Source organism: Erinaceus europaeus, chromosome 12, assembly GCF_950295315.1.
Source record: "Erinaceus europaeus chromosome 12, mEriEur2.1, whole genome shotgun sequence".
NCBI lineage: Eukaryota > Metazoa > Chordata > Mammalia > Eulipotyphla > Erinaceidae > Erinaceus > Erinaceus europaeus.
In genome coordinates, this window is record NC_080173.1 from 93,781,825 (window position 1) to 93,798,029 (window position 16,205).

At 46.5% G+C, this 16,205-nt stretch overlaps 1 protein-coding gene across 5 annotated transcripts in view; it reads right to left on the reverse strand.

The window, feature by feature from the left end:
- CDRT4 (CMT1A duplicated region transcript 4) overlaps window positions 1-15,986 on the reverse strand; it is a 41,244-nt gene extending 25,258 nt beyond the window's left edge. Inside the window, exon 1 of one of the 5 annotated variants that reach the window (XM_060204464.1) lies at window positions 15,858-15,986. Coding sequence is in view for 2 of the 5 variants with exons in the window: in XM_060204461.1 (XP_060060444.1) it covers window positions 11,852-11,910 (59 nt within the window). In the remaining 3 variants the exon portion in view is untranslated. Of the gene's footprint in view, window positions 1-1,250; window positions 1,393-10,638; window positions 10,752-11,851; window positions 11,977-15,857 lie in introns of those variants that run through there. The other 4 variants (XM_060204462.1, XM_060204461.1, XM_060204466.1 and 1 more) reach the window with 4 other exon arrangements.
- Window positions 15,987-16,205: the final 219 nt, after the last annotated feature.

A 16,205-nucleotide genomic window follows, 5' to 3' on the forward strand; every position in this document is an offset into this window, starting at 1 on the left:
CACGCCACCATAAGCCAGAGTTGAAAAGTGCTCTGATGTTTCTCTCTCTGCATCTCTCTCAAAAATAAAAAATAAATAAAATACTTTTAAATTTTTTTAAAACTTTTTAAAAAATAAATTAAAATAACAGTTTCTTAAACTGTAATTAAATTAGACTTGTAAATTATCTTTCTCTCATTAAAATGGAATTAGACTTGTTAATTAAAAAAAGAACTGCCCCAGGTTCAAACCCCTGGTCCCCACCTACAGGCGGAAAGGTTTGCAAGTGGTGAAGCAGGGCTGCAGGTGTCTCTCTGTCTCCCTCCCTGCTCCCCCTTCCCTCTCCATTTCTCTCTGTCTCTATCCAATAATAAATAAATAACTATTTAAAAAACTGTCCCCTCTGAATTGATACCCATCCCAGAACACAAGAATAAAGAACCATCACCCTGCATTACGGAAACCAAGAACAACTTTAGGGGATGGCTGGCAGCACATGAGCAAGGACCCAGTCCCTGCCTGCACGAGGAAGCTTCATGAAAGGTGGAGCAGTGCTATGGGTGTCTCTCTTCTCTCCCTTAAAAGGGGGGGGAAGCGCACCTGGTACAAAGCACAGGGATGTGGGTTTGAGCCCCTACTCCCCACCTGCATGGAGGCTGTTTCCCAAATGGTGAAGCAGATCAACAGGTCTCTCCGCCCCCCCCCCTCTCTCCTCTCAATTTCTCTCTCTCCCCTCTCAATCTTTCTCTCTCCCCTCTCAATTTCTCTCTCTCCCTCTCCCATCTCAATTTCTCTCTCTCCCTCTCAATTTCTCTCTCTCCCTCTCCCCTCTCAATTTCTCTCTCTCCCTCTCAATTTCTCTCTCTCCCTCTCCCCTCTCAATTTCTCTCTCTCCCTCTCAATTTCTCTCTCTCTCCCCCTCCCTCCCTCCCCCTCTCCCCTCTCAATTTCTCTCTGCCCTATCTAATATCTCAATTTCTCTCTCTCCCTCTCCCCTCTCAATTTCTCTCTCTCTCTCCCTCCCTCCCCTCTCAATTTCTCTATCTCTCTCCCTCCCTCCCCTCTCAATTTTTCTCTCTCTCCCTTTCAATTTTTCTCTCCCTCCCCCTCTCCTTCTCCCTCTCCCTCTCCCCTCTCAATTTCTCTCTGCCCTATCTAATAAAAATGGGGGAAATGGCCATCAGGAGCAGTGCATTTGTGTACAGGCACTGAACCCCAGCAATGACTAGGGTGGCAAAAAAAATATTTTCTTTTAAAAAGGAGACCTTTACCTTTGAATTCATCCCACTGCCTCCTTTGAGTTCTCCAGATGTGATGTCACCTGTTTATCCACATTTAAAGGGAAAAAAAGTCTCCCATGACCCTGTGTGCATATGTGGTCACTTGGCTCTGTAATCAGTAGTGATGGTTACAAGTCACCACAGTCCCTACCCAGAACAGGTCAGAGAGCTCTAACAAGTTGTGTTAGAAACACGTCCTTCCAGTGCAATGCACTAGACTTCACATCACTACACCACCCCCCCCCCTTATGCCGCAGCTCCTTCTTATATAGAGTTAAGGGCTGGGTCTGCCGGGCTCCGTCTCCTGCCTAGCTCTCCCTGCCTGTGTATCCCTACTCACACAGCAGGCCCCAAAAGCTGGAAGGCAATAGCCCACCAGATGACCTTCTGATGGGTCCAACTTCTGGGTTTACGAAACAGAGTAAGCATGGCAAGCCCGCCCTGACCTTCAAACTCTCAGCTGGTTCTCATTCCTTGCTGTGTTTTAAGAGAGAGAGAGAGAGAGAGAGAGAGAGAGAAGAGCTAACTTTTGCCCTCTAGGGTGGGGAAATAGGAAAAGCACCACACAAGTCCTGGGCTGAGACCACAGCAAACCCCTCCTGTATGTGGAGCCTTGTGAGCCCAACCAGGTCTCCATCCTGAGGTAGAAACTGTAGCTACACAAAGGACCCAGCCAGCCCCCTGCGCTTGCTCCCTCGCCAACTGCTGTAAACCTGTTTCTGTCCCATTGGAGTTGCAACATGGAGCCAGAAATCTGGAAGAATTTAACACCCAGTCGGTTCAGACACAGGAAAACATTGTTCAAAGTAAACACTGGAATCCCTCTCTCATCAACCAGGAATGTGGAGCCAGCAGGGTTGAGATCAGCAGCTTCTCAGAAAAGCCATGGCTAGTCACTCTGCTTGGAGCTGCAGACTGGGAGGGCCGGGAGGGGCTCAAGGGCTGTTTTCTGGCTGAGACCTGGTCAAGGCTGGACATGGGGGTCAGCACACAGTGCTTGTCCCCTCCCAGGTCAACATGGGTAGTGCTGTGTGAGATCATTTCCAACTACAGAACTCACTGTTCCCCCCCTACCCCCAACCCACACAGGACCCAGCCTGCATGCAAAGACCCTGCATGGCCCTGAACTTGGGGAAGGTGGAAGGAGGCAGGGTGTCCCCCACCCTACTCCCCTGAAACTGAGAGGAACTCAGTATGCTCGCTCTGAGACTTTCCATTTCCTTTGCTTGAGGCTGGCTGTGGAAAAGTCACTTTTCCTTGAGGAAGAAAGAGGGGGCTCTGTGTGCAAGGGAGGGTGCCTGCCTTTAACCAAAAGACTTGTGTGCAGAAGGGGTGTGGACACAATATTCATTTTGCTTTGACTGAGACTTCGTTCCATCTCTCAGAACCATGTGGCAGGCCCCCACCCTGTGTCCTCTGGCCTTAGAGAGTGGAAAGGAAGAGCTCGTTTACCCCCGGGGACTACATAATGGATCCAAGGAGGACAGGACACACTAAATCACTTGTGTCACCATGTCTTTCTTCCTGAAAGTCTGCCTAAACTCCACCCTTAAAGATCCGAGCCTGAAATGGATTGTTAATAAAGCGGTTTCTGAGACTTTACATTCCCACCATCAGAAAAACTGGTCCAGTCCCTGTGGAAAAGGAGTCTTGAAAGCCCCCAAAATTTTCAAAATAGACCTACCATACAATCCAACCATTTCTTTCCTAGGGATCTATCCAAAGGACACAAAACGGCTTGTCCCAAGATGCTTCTATAATGCAACACTACATGTGATAGCCAAGATTTGGGAGCAACCCAAGAATTCAACGACAGATGAGTGGGTATAGAAGCTGTGGTATATATATATACACATAATGGAACATGACTCAGCTGTAAAAAAAAAAAAAAATTAAAAAGAGAGAGAGAGAGAGAGAGAGAGACCTTGTCTTATGCTACAATATGAGTGGACCTGGGAGGAATCATGTTAAGTGGAAGAAGCTGGAAGGAAAAGGATGTGTGTGATGTGATCACACTCACAGGTGAGACCTCAGACACAAAGCACTAGGAAATAAGGGATGAAACGTGAAGCAGCCGTGGGCTACCTCACCAAATACAAGGAGTCAAAAGAGGACTGACTCTGGAACCAGCAATGTCAGTGTCACAGGGGAAGCTATCAGAAATGCGATTTTCTTAAAAAAAAAAAAAAAAAAAAGAAAGAAAAGAAAAAAGAAAAAGAAACAAACAAACAAAAAGAAAAAAGAAAAAGAGGGAGAGAGAGATAGTGCAATTTTTAACTGTTTTTTTTATATTTATTTATTTTCCCTTTTGTTGCCCTTGTTTTTCATTGTTGTAGTTATTGATGTCGTCGTTGTTGAATAGAACAGAGAGAAATGGAGAGGAGGGGAAGACAGAGAGGGGGAGAGAAAGACAGACACCTGCAGACCTGCTTCACCACTTGTGAAGCGACTCCCCTGCAGGTGGGGAGCCGGGGGCTCGAACCGGGATCCTTAGACCAGTCCTTGAGCTTTGCGCCACCTGCGCTTAACCTACTGCGCTACCGCCCAACTCCCTTTTTAACTGTTTTTTAAAATATTTATTTTCCTTGTTGTTGCCCTTGTTGTTTTTCATTGTTGCAGTTATTACTGTTGTTGGTGGTGGTGTCGTCGTTGTTACATAGGACAGAGAGAAATGGAGAGAGGAGTGGAAGACAGAGAGGAGAAGAAAGAGAGACACCTGCAGACCTGCTTCACCGCCTGTGAAGTGACTCCCTGCAGGTGGGGAGCCAGGAGCTTGAACCGGGATCCTTATGTGGGTCCTTGCATCGTGCCACGTGTGCTTAACCCGCTGTGCTACCACCCAGCTCCCTAGAAGTGCAATTTTCGAGGAGAGCTGACTCATTGGGTAGAATGCCTGCATTGTCACGTGTGCAATCCAAGTTCAACTTCCAGTACCACATAGGAGGAGCCACGCCAATGGAGAAAGCTTCAATGCTGTTTCCCTTCCTCTCTGTGTCTCAGCCTCTCTATCTGATTTTTTTTTTTAATAGTTGCCCAGATAAATGAAATGGCACATGCACAAGGCCTGGGTTCCAACAGCAACAAAAAGCAATTTTCTGTCTTGGTTTAATGACACCAGAAACTTTAGAATAGGAACTGGAATGTGTGTGTGTTTACAAGCCTTCGAAATGATTCTGATGCACTGAGATTCTCTCCATCAATCTCTCACCTCCCCACTGAGAAAGCAGAAAGGTTAACGGCTGATTTGGGGGAAGTCATAGAAACACTGTGTTAGTCTGCTCCTAGATTCAAAACAGCTTAGCCGGGGGCAGTGGTGGTACACCCAGTACACAAGGACCAGGATTTGAGTCCCTGTTCCCCACCTGCATAGGGACCGCTTCATGACTGGTAAAGTTGGTCTGCAGGTGTCTATCTTTCTCCCTCCCTCTCTATGTCCCCTCCCCTCTCAATTTCTCTTTGTTTTTTTGTTTGTTTGTTTGTTTTCTTGACTCCAGGGGCTCAGTGCCTGCACTGTGAATCCACTGCTCCTGAAGGCCATTTTTTCCCCATTTTTGTTGCCCTTGTTCCTCTTGTTATTGTTGTTATTGTTATTGTTGTTGTTGTTAGATAGGACAGAGAGAAATCAGAGAGAGGAGGGGAAGACAGAGAGAGGGATAGAAAGGTAGACTCCTGCAGACTGGCTTCACCGCTTGTGAAGCGATCCCCCTGCAGGTGGGGAGCCAGGAGCTGGAACCAGTATCCTTACGCCAATCTTTGCGCTTCGTGCCATGTGTGATTAACCCGCTGCACTGCCACCTGACCCCCTCAATTTGTCTGTCTGTCAAAGAAAAATAGAAATAGAAAAATAGAAACAGGAACCAAGTGTTAGCAATAACACTGGTGGCAAATAAAAACAGCTTAGCCAAACTAAGTGGCATCACTGGAAAGAGTTCGCTCCAGCCTCAGAAACACATTCTCCATCTTGATCTCATGACGTGTGATTGGTGTTTCTGACATGAACATGGAGATAGGGACTGTTTCTTCCCTTCTGGGCAGTTTAACAAGTGAAATCGGTTAAAGTGCGGCAATCAGCCCAACAGGCCCATCAGAGCTCCCATTGAAAGCTACCCTGAAAAGTTTGTTTGAACCCTGTCCTCTGTGGAACAACCTGCTCCTCTAATTCTTCATGGCCCATCAAGAAAGGAGGCAACTGGACTTGCTAATTGAGGGAAAAATTCATTTGCCTGGTCAGCAAATGAGTATCATGTTAACAAACACAGTTACTGACTTTTGTGTACCTCTTGGCTGGTCTGGCCTGTGGCAGTGGATCCTGCCTGCCTCCCACTGCCCACAACCCTTCCTGTCTTTTTGCAGGATGCTGCTGCTCAACTTTACTTTGAAAGCAAAATATCAAGGAATCAGGTGGTGGCGTACCTGGTTAAGCACACACATTACAGTGAACAAGGACCCAGGTTCAAGCCCTTGGTCCCCACCTGCAGGGGGGGAAAGCTTCACAAGTGGTGAAGCAGGGTTGCAGGTGTCTCTCTGTTTCTTTCTCGATTTCCCCCTCCCCTCTCAATTTCTCTGTCTCTTTCCAATAATAAATAAATAATATTTTTAAAAGGAAGAGTAGGGGGGCCAGGTGGTGGCACACCTGGTTGAGTGTACATGTTGCAATCCAGAAGGACCCAGGTTCAAATCCCCAGTCCCCACCTTCAGGGGAAAGCTTGGTGAGTGGTGAAGCAGGGATGCAGGTGTCTCTCTGTCTCTCTCCCTCTCTATCTCCCCCTTCCCTTTCAATTTCTGACTACCTTTATCCAATAAATTTTTTAAAAGTATAACAAATTTTAATTTAAAAGAATAATAATTTTTAAGAGTAAATAAAATCTTTAAAAAATAAGAGAGAGAGAGAGAAAGGAGGGAGGGAGGAAGGAAGGAAGGAAGGAAAGAAGGAAGGGAGGGAGGGAGGGAGGAAGGAAGGAAGGAAGGAAGGAAGGAAGAAGGAAGGAAGGAAGAAGGAAGGAAGGAAGGAAGGAAAGACCCCTATTGGAGCTATCTTTTCTATCACATTTACAGTGTTCCCATGTACCCTGCCAGCTGTGCCTCAGCTCTTAAATGTATGACCCCAGTCATGGACTCTACCTGAACCCTGAGACCCTCCTCCAAGTACTTGTCAGATATTTCCTTTTTGAAGTCTTATAGGTGACTCAGAATTCTCTGTTCAAACACTGAGCTCTACACACACACACACACACACACACATACACACACACACACACACACTATTGGGTCGCACCCCTAGGCTTCCTGATTCAGTAGATCCCAGGGTCAGAAAATGTGCACACCTAGCAAATCCTCAGGTGAATCTTGTGTTGCTTGCCTGGGTATCACACTAAATCACTAAATTGGCCAGTCTCTTCATCCCAGATCACCATAACAGAGATGCTGTGTGTCACTTTCTCTGATAGAAATATGGGCTGATGGGGGATTGGGCAGTAGCACAGCGGATGCAAAGGACAAGGACCAGTGTAAGGATCCCTGTTCATGCCCCCAGCTCCCCCAACAGCAGAAGGTAGCTTCACCTGAAGCAGGTCTGCAGGTGTCTATCTTTCTCTCTCTCTCTCTCTCTCTCTCTCTCACTGTCTCCCCCTTCTCTCTCCATTTCTCTCTGTCCTATCCAACAATGACATCGATAACCACAATAATAACAACAATAATAACCACAACAATGATTTTTAAAAAAGAAGAGAAATATGGGCTGATGTGTAAGAGATGGTCAGCCAGGTCACTGGGTGGAGGAACCACCCAGTTTAGTTAACCAGCACCTGAGTTTCGTTCTGAATAATTAGTAGGCAGGACTAAGACAAAGAAGGGAAGAGAGACTGGAAAAACATGGAGGAAAAGAGAATCGCATATATCTTCTCAGTCTTTGGAGGTAACGGCTCTTGAATTCATAAACAGTTCCTAGCTTCCAAAGAAGTGTATCCCTAAACATGACCTTTCATCTGTTGTGAACATTATGTAAATGAACCCATGCTGCATTTATTCACTTGTGACTGGCTTCTGTTGCTTAGTTGTTTTTTGTTTGTTTCTTTGTTTCTTTGTTTGCCTCTAGTCGCTGGGGCTCGGTGCTGGAACTATGAATCCACTGCTCCTGGTGGTCATTTTTTCTATTTTATTGGATAGGAAAGAGAGAGATTGAAAGAGGAAAGGGATATAGAAAGGGAGAGAGAAAGACAGACACTTGCCAACCTGCTTCAATGTTAGTGAAGCATCGCAGGTGGGGAATCCGGGGCTTGGACCCAGTTCCTTGAGTGAATCCTTGTGTGTATGACACACAATACACACAAGGATTCACTCAAGGAAGCAGGTCAGCAAGTGTCTATCTTTCTCTCTCCCTTTTATCTCCCTTTCTGTCTCCCAGCATGGTGCCTGTCACCAGATGTCCACTTTCCATAAATCGCAAAGCTGCCCTGTGTCTCTGTGCAAATGATGTATATGTCAGACACTGTTGATAGAAAGAGAGTAGGGAAGTGGTGAAATCACCTTCTTCGCCTCCTCTTGGATGGAGCTTGAAGGAATCATGTTAAGTCAGATGAACCAGAAAGAGAAAGATGAATATGAGATGATCTCACTAATAGACAAAAGTTGATAAATAAGTACAGATGGGAAAACACTAAGCAGAACTTGGACTGGAGTTGGTGTATTGCACCAAAGTAAAAGACTCTGGCAGGGAGTCGGGCGGTAGCGCAGCGGGTTAAGCGCAGGTGGCGCAAAGCGCAAGGACCGGCATAAGGATCCCGGTTCGAACCCCGGCTCCCCACCTGCAAGGGAGTCGCTTCACAGGCGGTGAAGCAGGTCTGTAGGTGTCTGTCTTTCTCTCCTCCTCTCTGTCTTCCCCTCCTCTCTCCATTTCTCTCTGTCCTATCCAACAACGACAACAACAATAATAACTACAACAATAAAACAACAAGGGCAACAAAAGGGAATAAATAAATAAAATAAATATTTAAATAAATAAATAAACTTTAAAAAAAAGACTCTGGGGGCTGGGGGTGGGGATTTCAGGTCCTAGAACATGGCAAAGGAAGACTTAGTGGGGGATTAGAATGTTATATGGAAAACTGAGAAATGTTATAGGTGCACCAACTACTGTATTTTACTATTGACTGTAAACCATTAATCCCCCAATAAAGAAAAGAAAAAAAAGTGAAAGAGAAACCTCATGAATCAGACCAAGATTTAACACATAATAGAAATAAAAGCATACATACATAAATGTTGATACAGAAATGTGGGCGAAAGCATAGTTAGTAATCACTTAGGATCCTTTGTATTTTTGTGCTATCTTGTATAATTTTTTCCCATTCATTTCTGATCTTGTTTACTCTGCTTTTTGACTATTTCTTTCTTTTTATTGAGGGGATTAATGGAGATAGATAGATAGATAGATAGATAGATAGATAGACAGACTGATAGATAGGGGTGGGAAAGGTCATAAGACTGGGCGGGAGTTGGGGAAAAGGATCTTCAAGAGGGAAATGGAAAATTGTGAAGAAGTATTGAGCTATGGCTAGTCACCACCCCAGTTAAAAAGTTCAAGTGCAGGGGAACATGTCTGTGCTAGTATATGAGGTAGGCTGTGTGGGTGTGTGTGAGAGAGGGTGGAAGTGGGTGTTTGGGGGTTGTGAAGAGTGTGTGTGTGTGTGTGTGTGTGTGTGTGTGTGTGTGTGTACGGACAGGCATAGGTATGAATCTGTGGATATGCTGGAATGGAAGTGTGTGGTTCTCTTTAACATCAATTGGGAGCCAGCAACTGAGGCAACAGGGTGGCTTAAGATTAGGGTGTTTGCAGGAGCTAAATGAAGAGATAAATAAATGAGAACTATTGGACATTTTCAGAGTCATTCGCCCCAAGAAACTGGAATACACATTCTATTCAAATCCGTATGGGTCATTCTCAAGAATAGACCATATGTTAGGCCACAAAGACAGTGTCAACAAATTCAAGAGCGTTAAAATCATCCCAGGCATCTTCTCAGACCACAGTGGAATTAAATTAACACTTAACAACAAACGAAATTTAGTAAAAGTTCCAAAATACGGAAACTCAACAGTTCACTACTTAACAAAGTACTGGGTCAAAGAGGAAATTAAGGGAAGAATCAAAAAGAATTCTTCCAAAAGAATCATGTTTTGAAAAACCAAAGAAACACAATGTTTCAAAAAACCAATGAAAATGACACAAGCTATCAAAATATTTGGGACACAGCTAAGGCAGTACTAAGAAGGAAGTTCATAGTCATACAAGCACACTTTAGGAAATGAGAAAAAAGCTCAAATAAACAACCGGATTGCACACACACACACACACACACACACACAGATTAAGGTGTTTGCAATGGAATACTACTCAGCTATTAAAAATGGTAAATTTACCTTCTTCACCTTCTCGTGGATGGAGCTTGAAAGAATCATGTTAAGTGACATAAGCCAGAAAGAGAAGGATCAATATGGGATGATCCCCCCCCCCAACCCCACAGGCAGAAATTGATAAATAAGAACACATGGGAGGGGCCAGGTGGTGGTGCACCTGGTTGAGCGCACAGGCTACAGTGCGCAAGGACCCAGGTTCGATCCCCTGGTTCCCACCTGCAGGGGGAAAGCTTCACAAGTGGTGAAGCAGGGCTGCAGGTGTCTGTCTCTCTTCCTCCCTGTTATGCCCTTCCCTCTGGATTTCTACCTGTCTCTATCCAATAAATAAAGGTAATTTTTTAAAAATGAAAAAAAAAAAAAAAAAACATGGGAAAACACAAAGCAGAACCTGGACTGGAGTTGGTGTGTTGCACCAAAGTAAAAGACTCTGGGGTCGGGGAGGAGGGGTTCAGGTCCTGGAACATGATGGCAGAGGAGGACCTAGTGGAGGCAGAATTGTCATGTGGAAAACTGGGAAATGTTACACATGTACAAACTACCGTATTTTACTATTGACTATAAACCACTAATCGGATTCCCCAATAAAGGAGGAAAAAAAGATTCGGGTGTTTGTGAATGTGAATGTGTGAATGTGGGCTGGGGAGAAGGATGGCAGACAGCCACAACAGAGCAGAGAAGAAAGACCTGGCCCTCAGCCAGTGACTTTTAGGTTTCCATTAGCAATTGGTCCTATCTCCAGCTAAGCCAAACAAAGTGTCTAAAACCAGAACAGAATCACTCTCTCCCATGTTCCAAAAAAAAAAAAAAAAAAAAAAAACCTGCAGAATCACAAAGGTGAAATAAACATTTGTTTTAGAAATAAACTATGAAAATTGAAAGTCAGAGCAGGGTAAGTATTTCCCAGGCAGCTAGCAGGCCTGACCTGCCACACATTCCTGGTGTCTGGTTTCAACCAAGCACTTACTGCGACTTGGCAAACCTTTCCTTGCTTTTTCCTTGGATGTCTGGCACATTCCATACAGCTCCACCCTCTGTGAGCCCCAGATTCAACTCCCCAATCTTCTCTCTCCGAACAACCCATCTTCAGCGTTTACTGGAGACTGTAATGGCCTCCTCCTCTGAGTCTGTCCCCTGCCAGTCAGTAGAGGTGGGGTTAGTCTCAGGGAAAGCAAGACTGGGCTTGAAAGAGATGGAGGTGCTGGCTCGCTGCTGATGGAAAAGTCTAAACTGAGACATGGAAACTGGCTGAGCTTTGACAGTAAAAGACCACGTCAGGAGGAGACAAAACAGCATCAGAAAGCTAAGCAAGAGCTGGGAATATAGCATAATGGTTATACAAAAGACCTTCCTGTCTGTGGCTCTAAGGCCCTAGGTTCAGTCCCCAGCACCACCATAAACCAGAGCTGAGCAGTGCTCTGATTAAAAAAGGAGGGAAGGGAAGGGAAGGGAAGGGAAGGGAAGGGAAGGGAAAGGGAAAGGGAAAGGGAAAGGGAAAGGGAAAGGGAAAGGGAAAGGGAAAGGGAAAGGGAAAGGGAAAGGGAAAGGGAAAGGGAAAGGGAAAGGGAAAGGGAAAGGGAAAGGGAAAGGGAAAGGGAAAGGGAAAGGGAAAGGGAAAGGGGAAGGGGAAGGGGAAGGGGAAGGGGAAGGGGAAGGGGAAGGGGAAGGGGAGGGGGAGGGGGAGGGGGAGGGGGAGGGGGAGGGGGAGGGGGAGGGGGAGGGGGAGGGGGAGGGGAGGGGGGAGGGAAGGGGAGGGGAAGGGAAGGGGAGGGGGAAGGGGATAAGATAAAGAAGGCCAAGCAGGCAGTTGACTCAGAAGTCAGGCAGGTTCCAAGGACCAGAAATCAGATTGTCTAGGAGTTAAGACCACTGGGCCAGAGGATGCTGGGTTTGACTTCTGATTCTAGTACTTGCCAGCCACGTGACTTTGTGACAAGTGAGAGACCTCTCTTAGACTCAGTTTTCTCTGAAGAAGTAGATTGTCCTGAGCATGGGGATACAGCTAGGATGGAGCCAGGCATGGACGTAGGGTTAGAGTCAGAGATGGGGATTGGGTTAGAGACAGGCAGGGATGGACATCATTGGAGGTAATGACTCGTGGGTCAGGCAAAAACACACCCACCCACCCCAACCCACTCCCCCAAAAATATCATGAATCCATCAGAGATAGAGCCCAGCACCTGACCCAGGTGTGGCCCCTGGCAGGAGTAACATCAGCAAGTCTATATGCATGAGCCATACTCCCAACCTCACTCCAGCCTTTGCTGTCTTTCTCAAAGCCCGTTCCTGGCAGTGGCAACACACTTGCTAGAGGGGTGAGCTGACTATCCGAGAGCCTGGTCACCAATCCTGGGGCTAAAAGCAGTCCCTGCTGCCTTTCACTTCCATGCCCCACCCATCCTACTCACCCCCCATCCCCTTGCCCCAGCCTCACTACCATTCTCCAAATGTCCCTTCCCTTTGCTTTCAAACATTCTCAAAAGTCTCCTCTCCTCCGAAAAATTCTTCCCTTGACCCCAAGGCTTCTCTGACTGCTATTTTTTCTCCCTTTTCTCTGCCAGATTCCTCCGGGGGGTGGCCTGTACCAGCTGCTGCTCTTCCCTCACTCCCCAAGGCCTGGCGTCTGTTGTCTGTCCTCACAGCTCTGACAGCTGCTGGGCAGGAAGTGCTGAAGGCACAGTCTTTGAGGGGCCCTGGGAAACCTGGGTGGCCGGGTGCACACTTCACAGAGACATACCTGGGAGTTTACAGACTCACAAAGACACACAAAAGCGCACACACGGGCACAGACATAGATCCATGCAAACACAAACATATACACAGAGATCTATACTAACATAAGCACATATACACACAGTCAATTACATAAACATGCACGCATGCTTGGAGGCATAGCAGACACACTATAACACACATATACACACTCTAAACTAAGTGTGGGAACTAAAAGCCTCACACTTTGATTTTAGAAAATGGTTTAGGAAAGTCGAGGGAGGACCCGGAACCATCATAGCCAGGTTTGAGGGCTCCAGGCCTCTTGCTGGAGGCAGTAGGTGTAGGCAGAACAAGAAAATGTGAATTGCTGCTCCAAAGGGTGAGATTCAGATTTTCTGATGCCTGAAAGACCCCAAGGGGCACAAAGGGGGGCCCAGAAGGTGATGATCTGAATAGAGCCTTGAACTCTGAAGTATGAAGTTCAAAGTTAGATGCCTAACATTACTCTGGCTTCCTCTTTCTATCTATCTCTCTCTCTTTCTTCTTCTCCTTTTATCACTAATGAGTAAACAATTTTTTTAATATTATTTTTATTTATTAGGTAGAGACAACCAGAAATCGAGAGGGAAGGGGATGATAGAGACAGGAGCCGGGTGGTGGTGCATCCGCTTGAACACAAGTGTTACAATGCACAAGACCCAGGTTTCAAGGAGAAAGCTTCATGAGTTGTGAAGCAGAGCTGCAGGTGTGTCTCTCTTCCCACTCCTACCCTTCCCTCTTAATTTCTGACTATATAAAATAAATGAAGATAATTTTAAAAAGAGGGAAAGAGAGACAGAGAGACACCTGCAGCACTGTTTCACCATGCACCACACTTTCCCCCCTACAGGTAGGGACTGGGGGCTCAAATCCTGGTCCTTGTACCCTGTAACACATGAGTTCAACCAGGTGCGCCACTACCCGGCCCCATAAACAAATGCTGTGAAGAAAAGAAAGATCCACAGTGGGGAGGAGAAGCCATTTGGCATCCTCCTCAAGGCCCAGCTGAAAGGCATTCCTGAAATGCTGGGAGGTCACAGGATCACAGTTGTCAGGAGGCCTAAAAAAAACCGGGACCTTGGGGCTCAGAAGGTCAACTCTGCCGGAGCCAGTTCTGATCGCAGTCGGTGACCCCTTCACAACTGGCAGAGTCTGAATTTGAACCCAGGGACATGCGTTCTCCCGCTCTGTCTCTCATCTGCCCACTCAGTGTAGCTCAAGCAAGACGCAAGGACACAGCCAGAATGGTGCACAGAGAGGAGGTCTTCCAGCAGTCGGAAGTACCCAGCCTGCAGAGAGTTCAGTTCGAATCCAGACAAAGGCGCTGTGCACACTCGGTGTGTGACTTGAAGGCTGACTGTGCGCTCGCCGGCGCAGCCCCCCAGTCACGTCCCCAGCTGGTCTTTGTAAGGGCAGCTATGTGTTTACAAAGATGTTAGCTAACCTAGCAGCACACCAAGGACTGGGTTTGCTATCTACAAGGAACGGTGAGACCTTCTAGACCCCCAGAACTGACAGCTATAGTGGTCCGGGAGGTGGCACAGCGGATAAAGCATCTGACTCTCAAGCATGAGGCCCTGAGTTCGAGCCCGGCAGCACATGTGCCAAATTGATGTTGGGTTCTCTCTGTCCATCTCCTCTCTCTCTCCCTCTCTCTCTCTCTCTCTCTCCCTCTCCCTCTCTCTCTCCCTCTCTCTCTCTCTCCCTCCCTCTCTCTCTCTCTCCCCTATCTTTCCCATTAATAAAGAAAGAAAGAACTGAGAGCTGCCTAGACAAATGCAGGTGAGGGGATGACAATTTACAGCCCTCCTGCCACCTTACCATTGGTTTCCTCTGGAATCTATCTACTCAACTGCCTCTCAATGTATTTCCCATAACTGCTCTCTCCATTCTTTCCAAACTTTGCTCTCTGTCAGTTCATTCACTCCCACAACTGTCTGAACCTCGTTGTGGTCCATCCTTGGGAGCCCAAGTGGTACGTCCAGGTTTCACCAAGCAGAGAACCTCCTCAGTTATGCAAACAGGCCTCCTTGCCTTTCCCCACCCCCCTCAACCAGCACCTTCCGGGATGGTGTGACCTACTGAATGTTGACTTTATTTGCAGACACTTTGTATTCTTTGCTCCTAATTACAGACACCCCCCCAACACACACACACACACACACACACACACACACTGCCTGAAAGTAGAACAATCCTACAAAAATTTTCAGAAACCAAAGTGCACATCGTGATAAATTCATTGGAACACTGCTTTTGCTTTTAAAGCAAAATTTCTCTGGGGGGTTTCTTCTGAGTAGTCACAATAGATACTCAAGTAGCTCTTTGAAAAAGTAAAGCAGCTTAATGCAAATTTTCAAAAAGTGGGGAAGCCCGGCACTTTCCGATAAGCAACTTGAAGACGCGTTACTACTTTTTTCATGGATTTCATTCTGCTGCTTCTGAGGCTATTGATAACCTCCTCTCCTATCGCCCTATATAGGCTCATAGTAAAAATCATCTACCAATCTTGAGTTTATCATCCCTTGGGTCGGAGCTTCTCTGGGGAAAAGCCAAGACAAGGAACTTGACAAATGGTGAAGCAGGGCTGCAGGTGTCTCTCTGTCTCTCTCCCTATCTCCTCCCCTCCTCTTAATTTCTCTCTGTCCTAACAAATAAAATACACTTTTTGAATATTAAAAAAATGGAATCAACTGACTCTGTGTGTGTGTGTGTGTGTGTGTGTGTGTGTGTGTGTGTGTGTGTGTGTGTGTTTTACTACCCAGGGATATCACTGAGCCTTGATGTCTTCAAAACTCCATGGATCCAAGTTTTCATTTTATAATAGAGGGTGACAGACAGACAGAGAGACCAATAGCACTGCTCTACCACTTGTGAAGATCCACCCCCAGCCCCTTGAGGTGAAAGCCAGGGATTTTAACGCAGGTCCCCATAACATGATAATGTTATATACTCTACAGGCTGTGCCACCCTGGGGAGGATTATTTTAAATTGGGGAATGCATGGATTACAGTACAGTTGTTGACACATGGTTCAGTCTCTCATCTCCCCACGATAGGTATCTGCAAAAGACTCTGACACCTAACTCCGTTCCTCCTCCACCATCATGGACCAGCACTCCAAAACCCTTCCAACTGACCTTTGGGAAAAAAAAAAAAATGTTCGAACTTCTACCAATAAATTTAGTGACTGGAGGCAGGACTCAGACATGTTTTAGAGTCACAATGAAGAGGTATGGCCAGAATGGAGAAGGCTGAGGGACAGGGAATGCCAAAGAGTGGGAATCCTAAGATAGTTCCTTCTCAAAAAGGATGACCACCGCATCGTTGGAACGGAGGATGAGTGCCTCTATCTGGGGCTTTCCATGTTCAGTACCTGGTCTCCAGTGAGAGAAGTAAGATATTCAACTGCCCCCCCCCCCCAAACTGTTACCTGAGAGCCTTCTGTGTTTTCCCATGCTTTAATGTCTTGGTGTTTCTCCTCCCCTGCGCTTATTTTTTGTCAGCAGATACCCTCCCCTGTGTCCTTGACCCCAATTCCCCCTTTGCCCTCCCTTTGTTGCTATTGGCCATCCTCCCTCTGCTGCGCTCAGGTGATCCAGGAGCCTGAAGTCAGAGGTAAATGGGGCCATTGTGACATCAGCAGTTGCCATGTCTCCTACCCTTAACTCTTCCACACTTGTTTGCTTCCTCCCTGGTGAACTCACCCTGCTTCCATACTGAAAGAATCTCCCCACCCCATGCACTGAACCTCAGCCTGGGTCATGCTTGGACATGATTA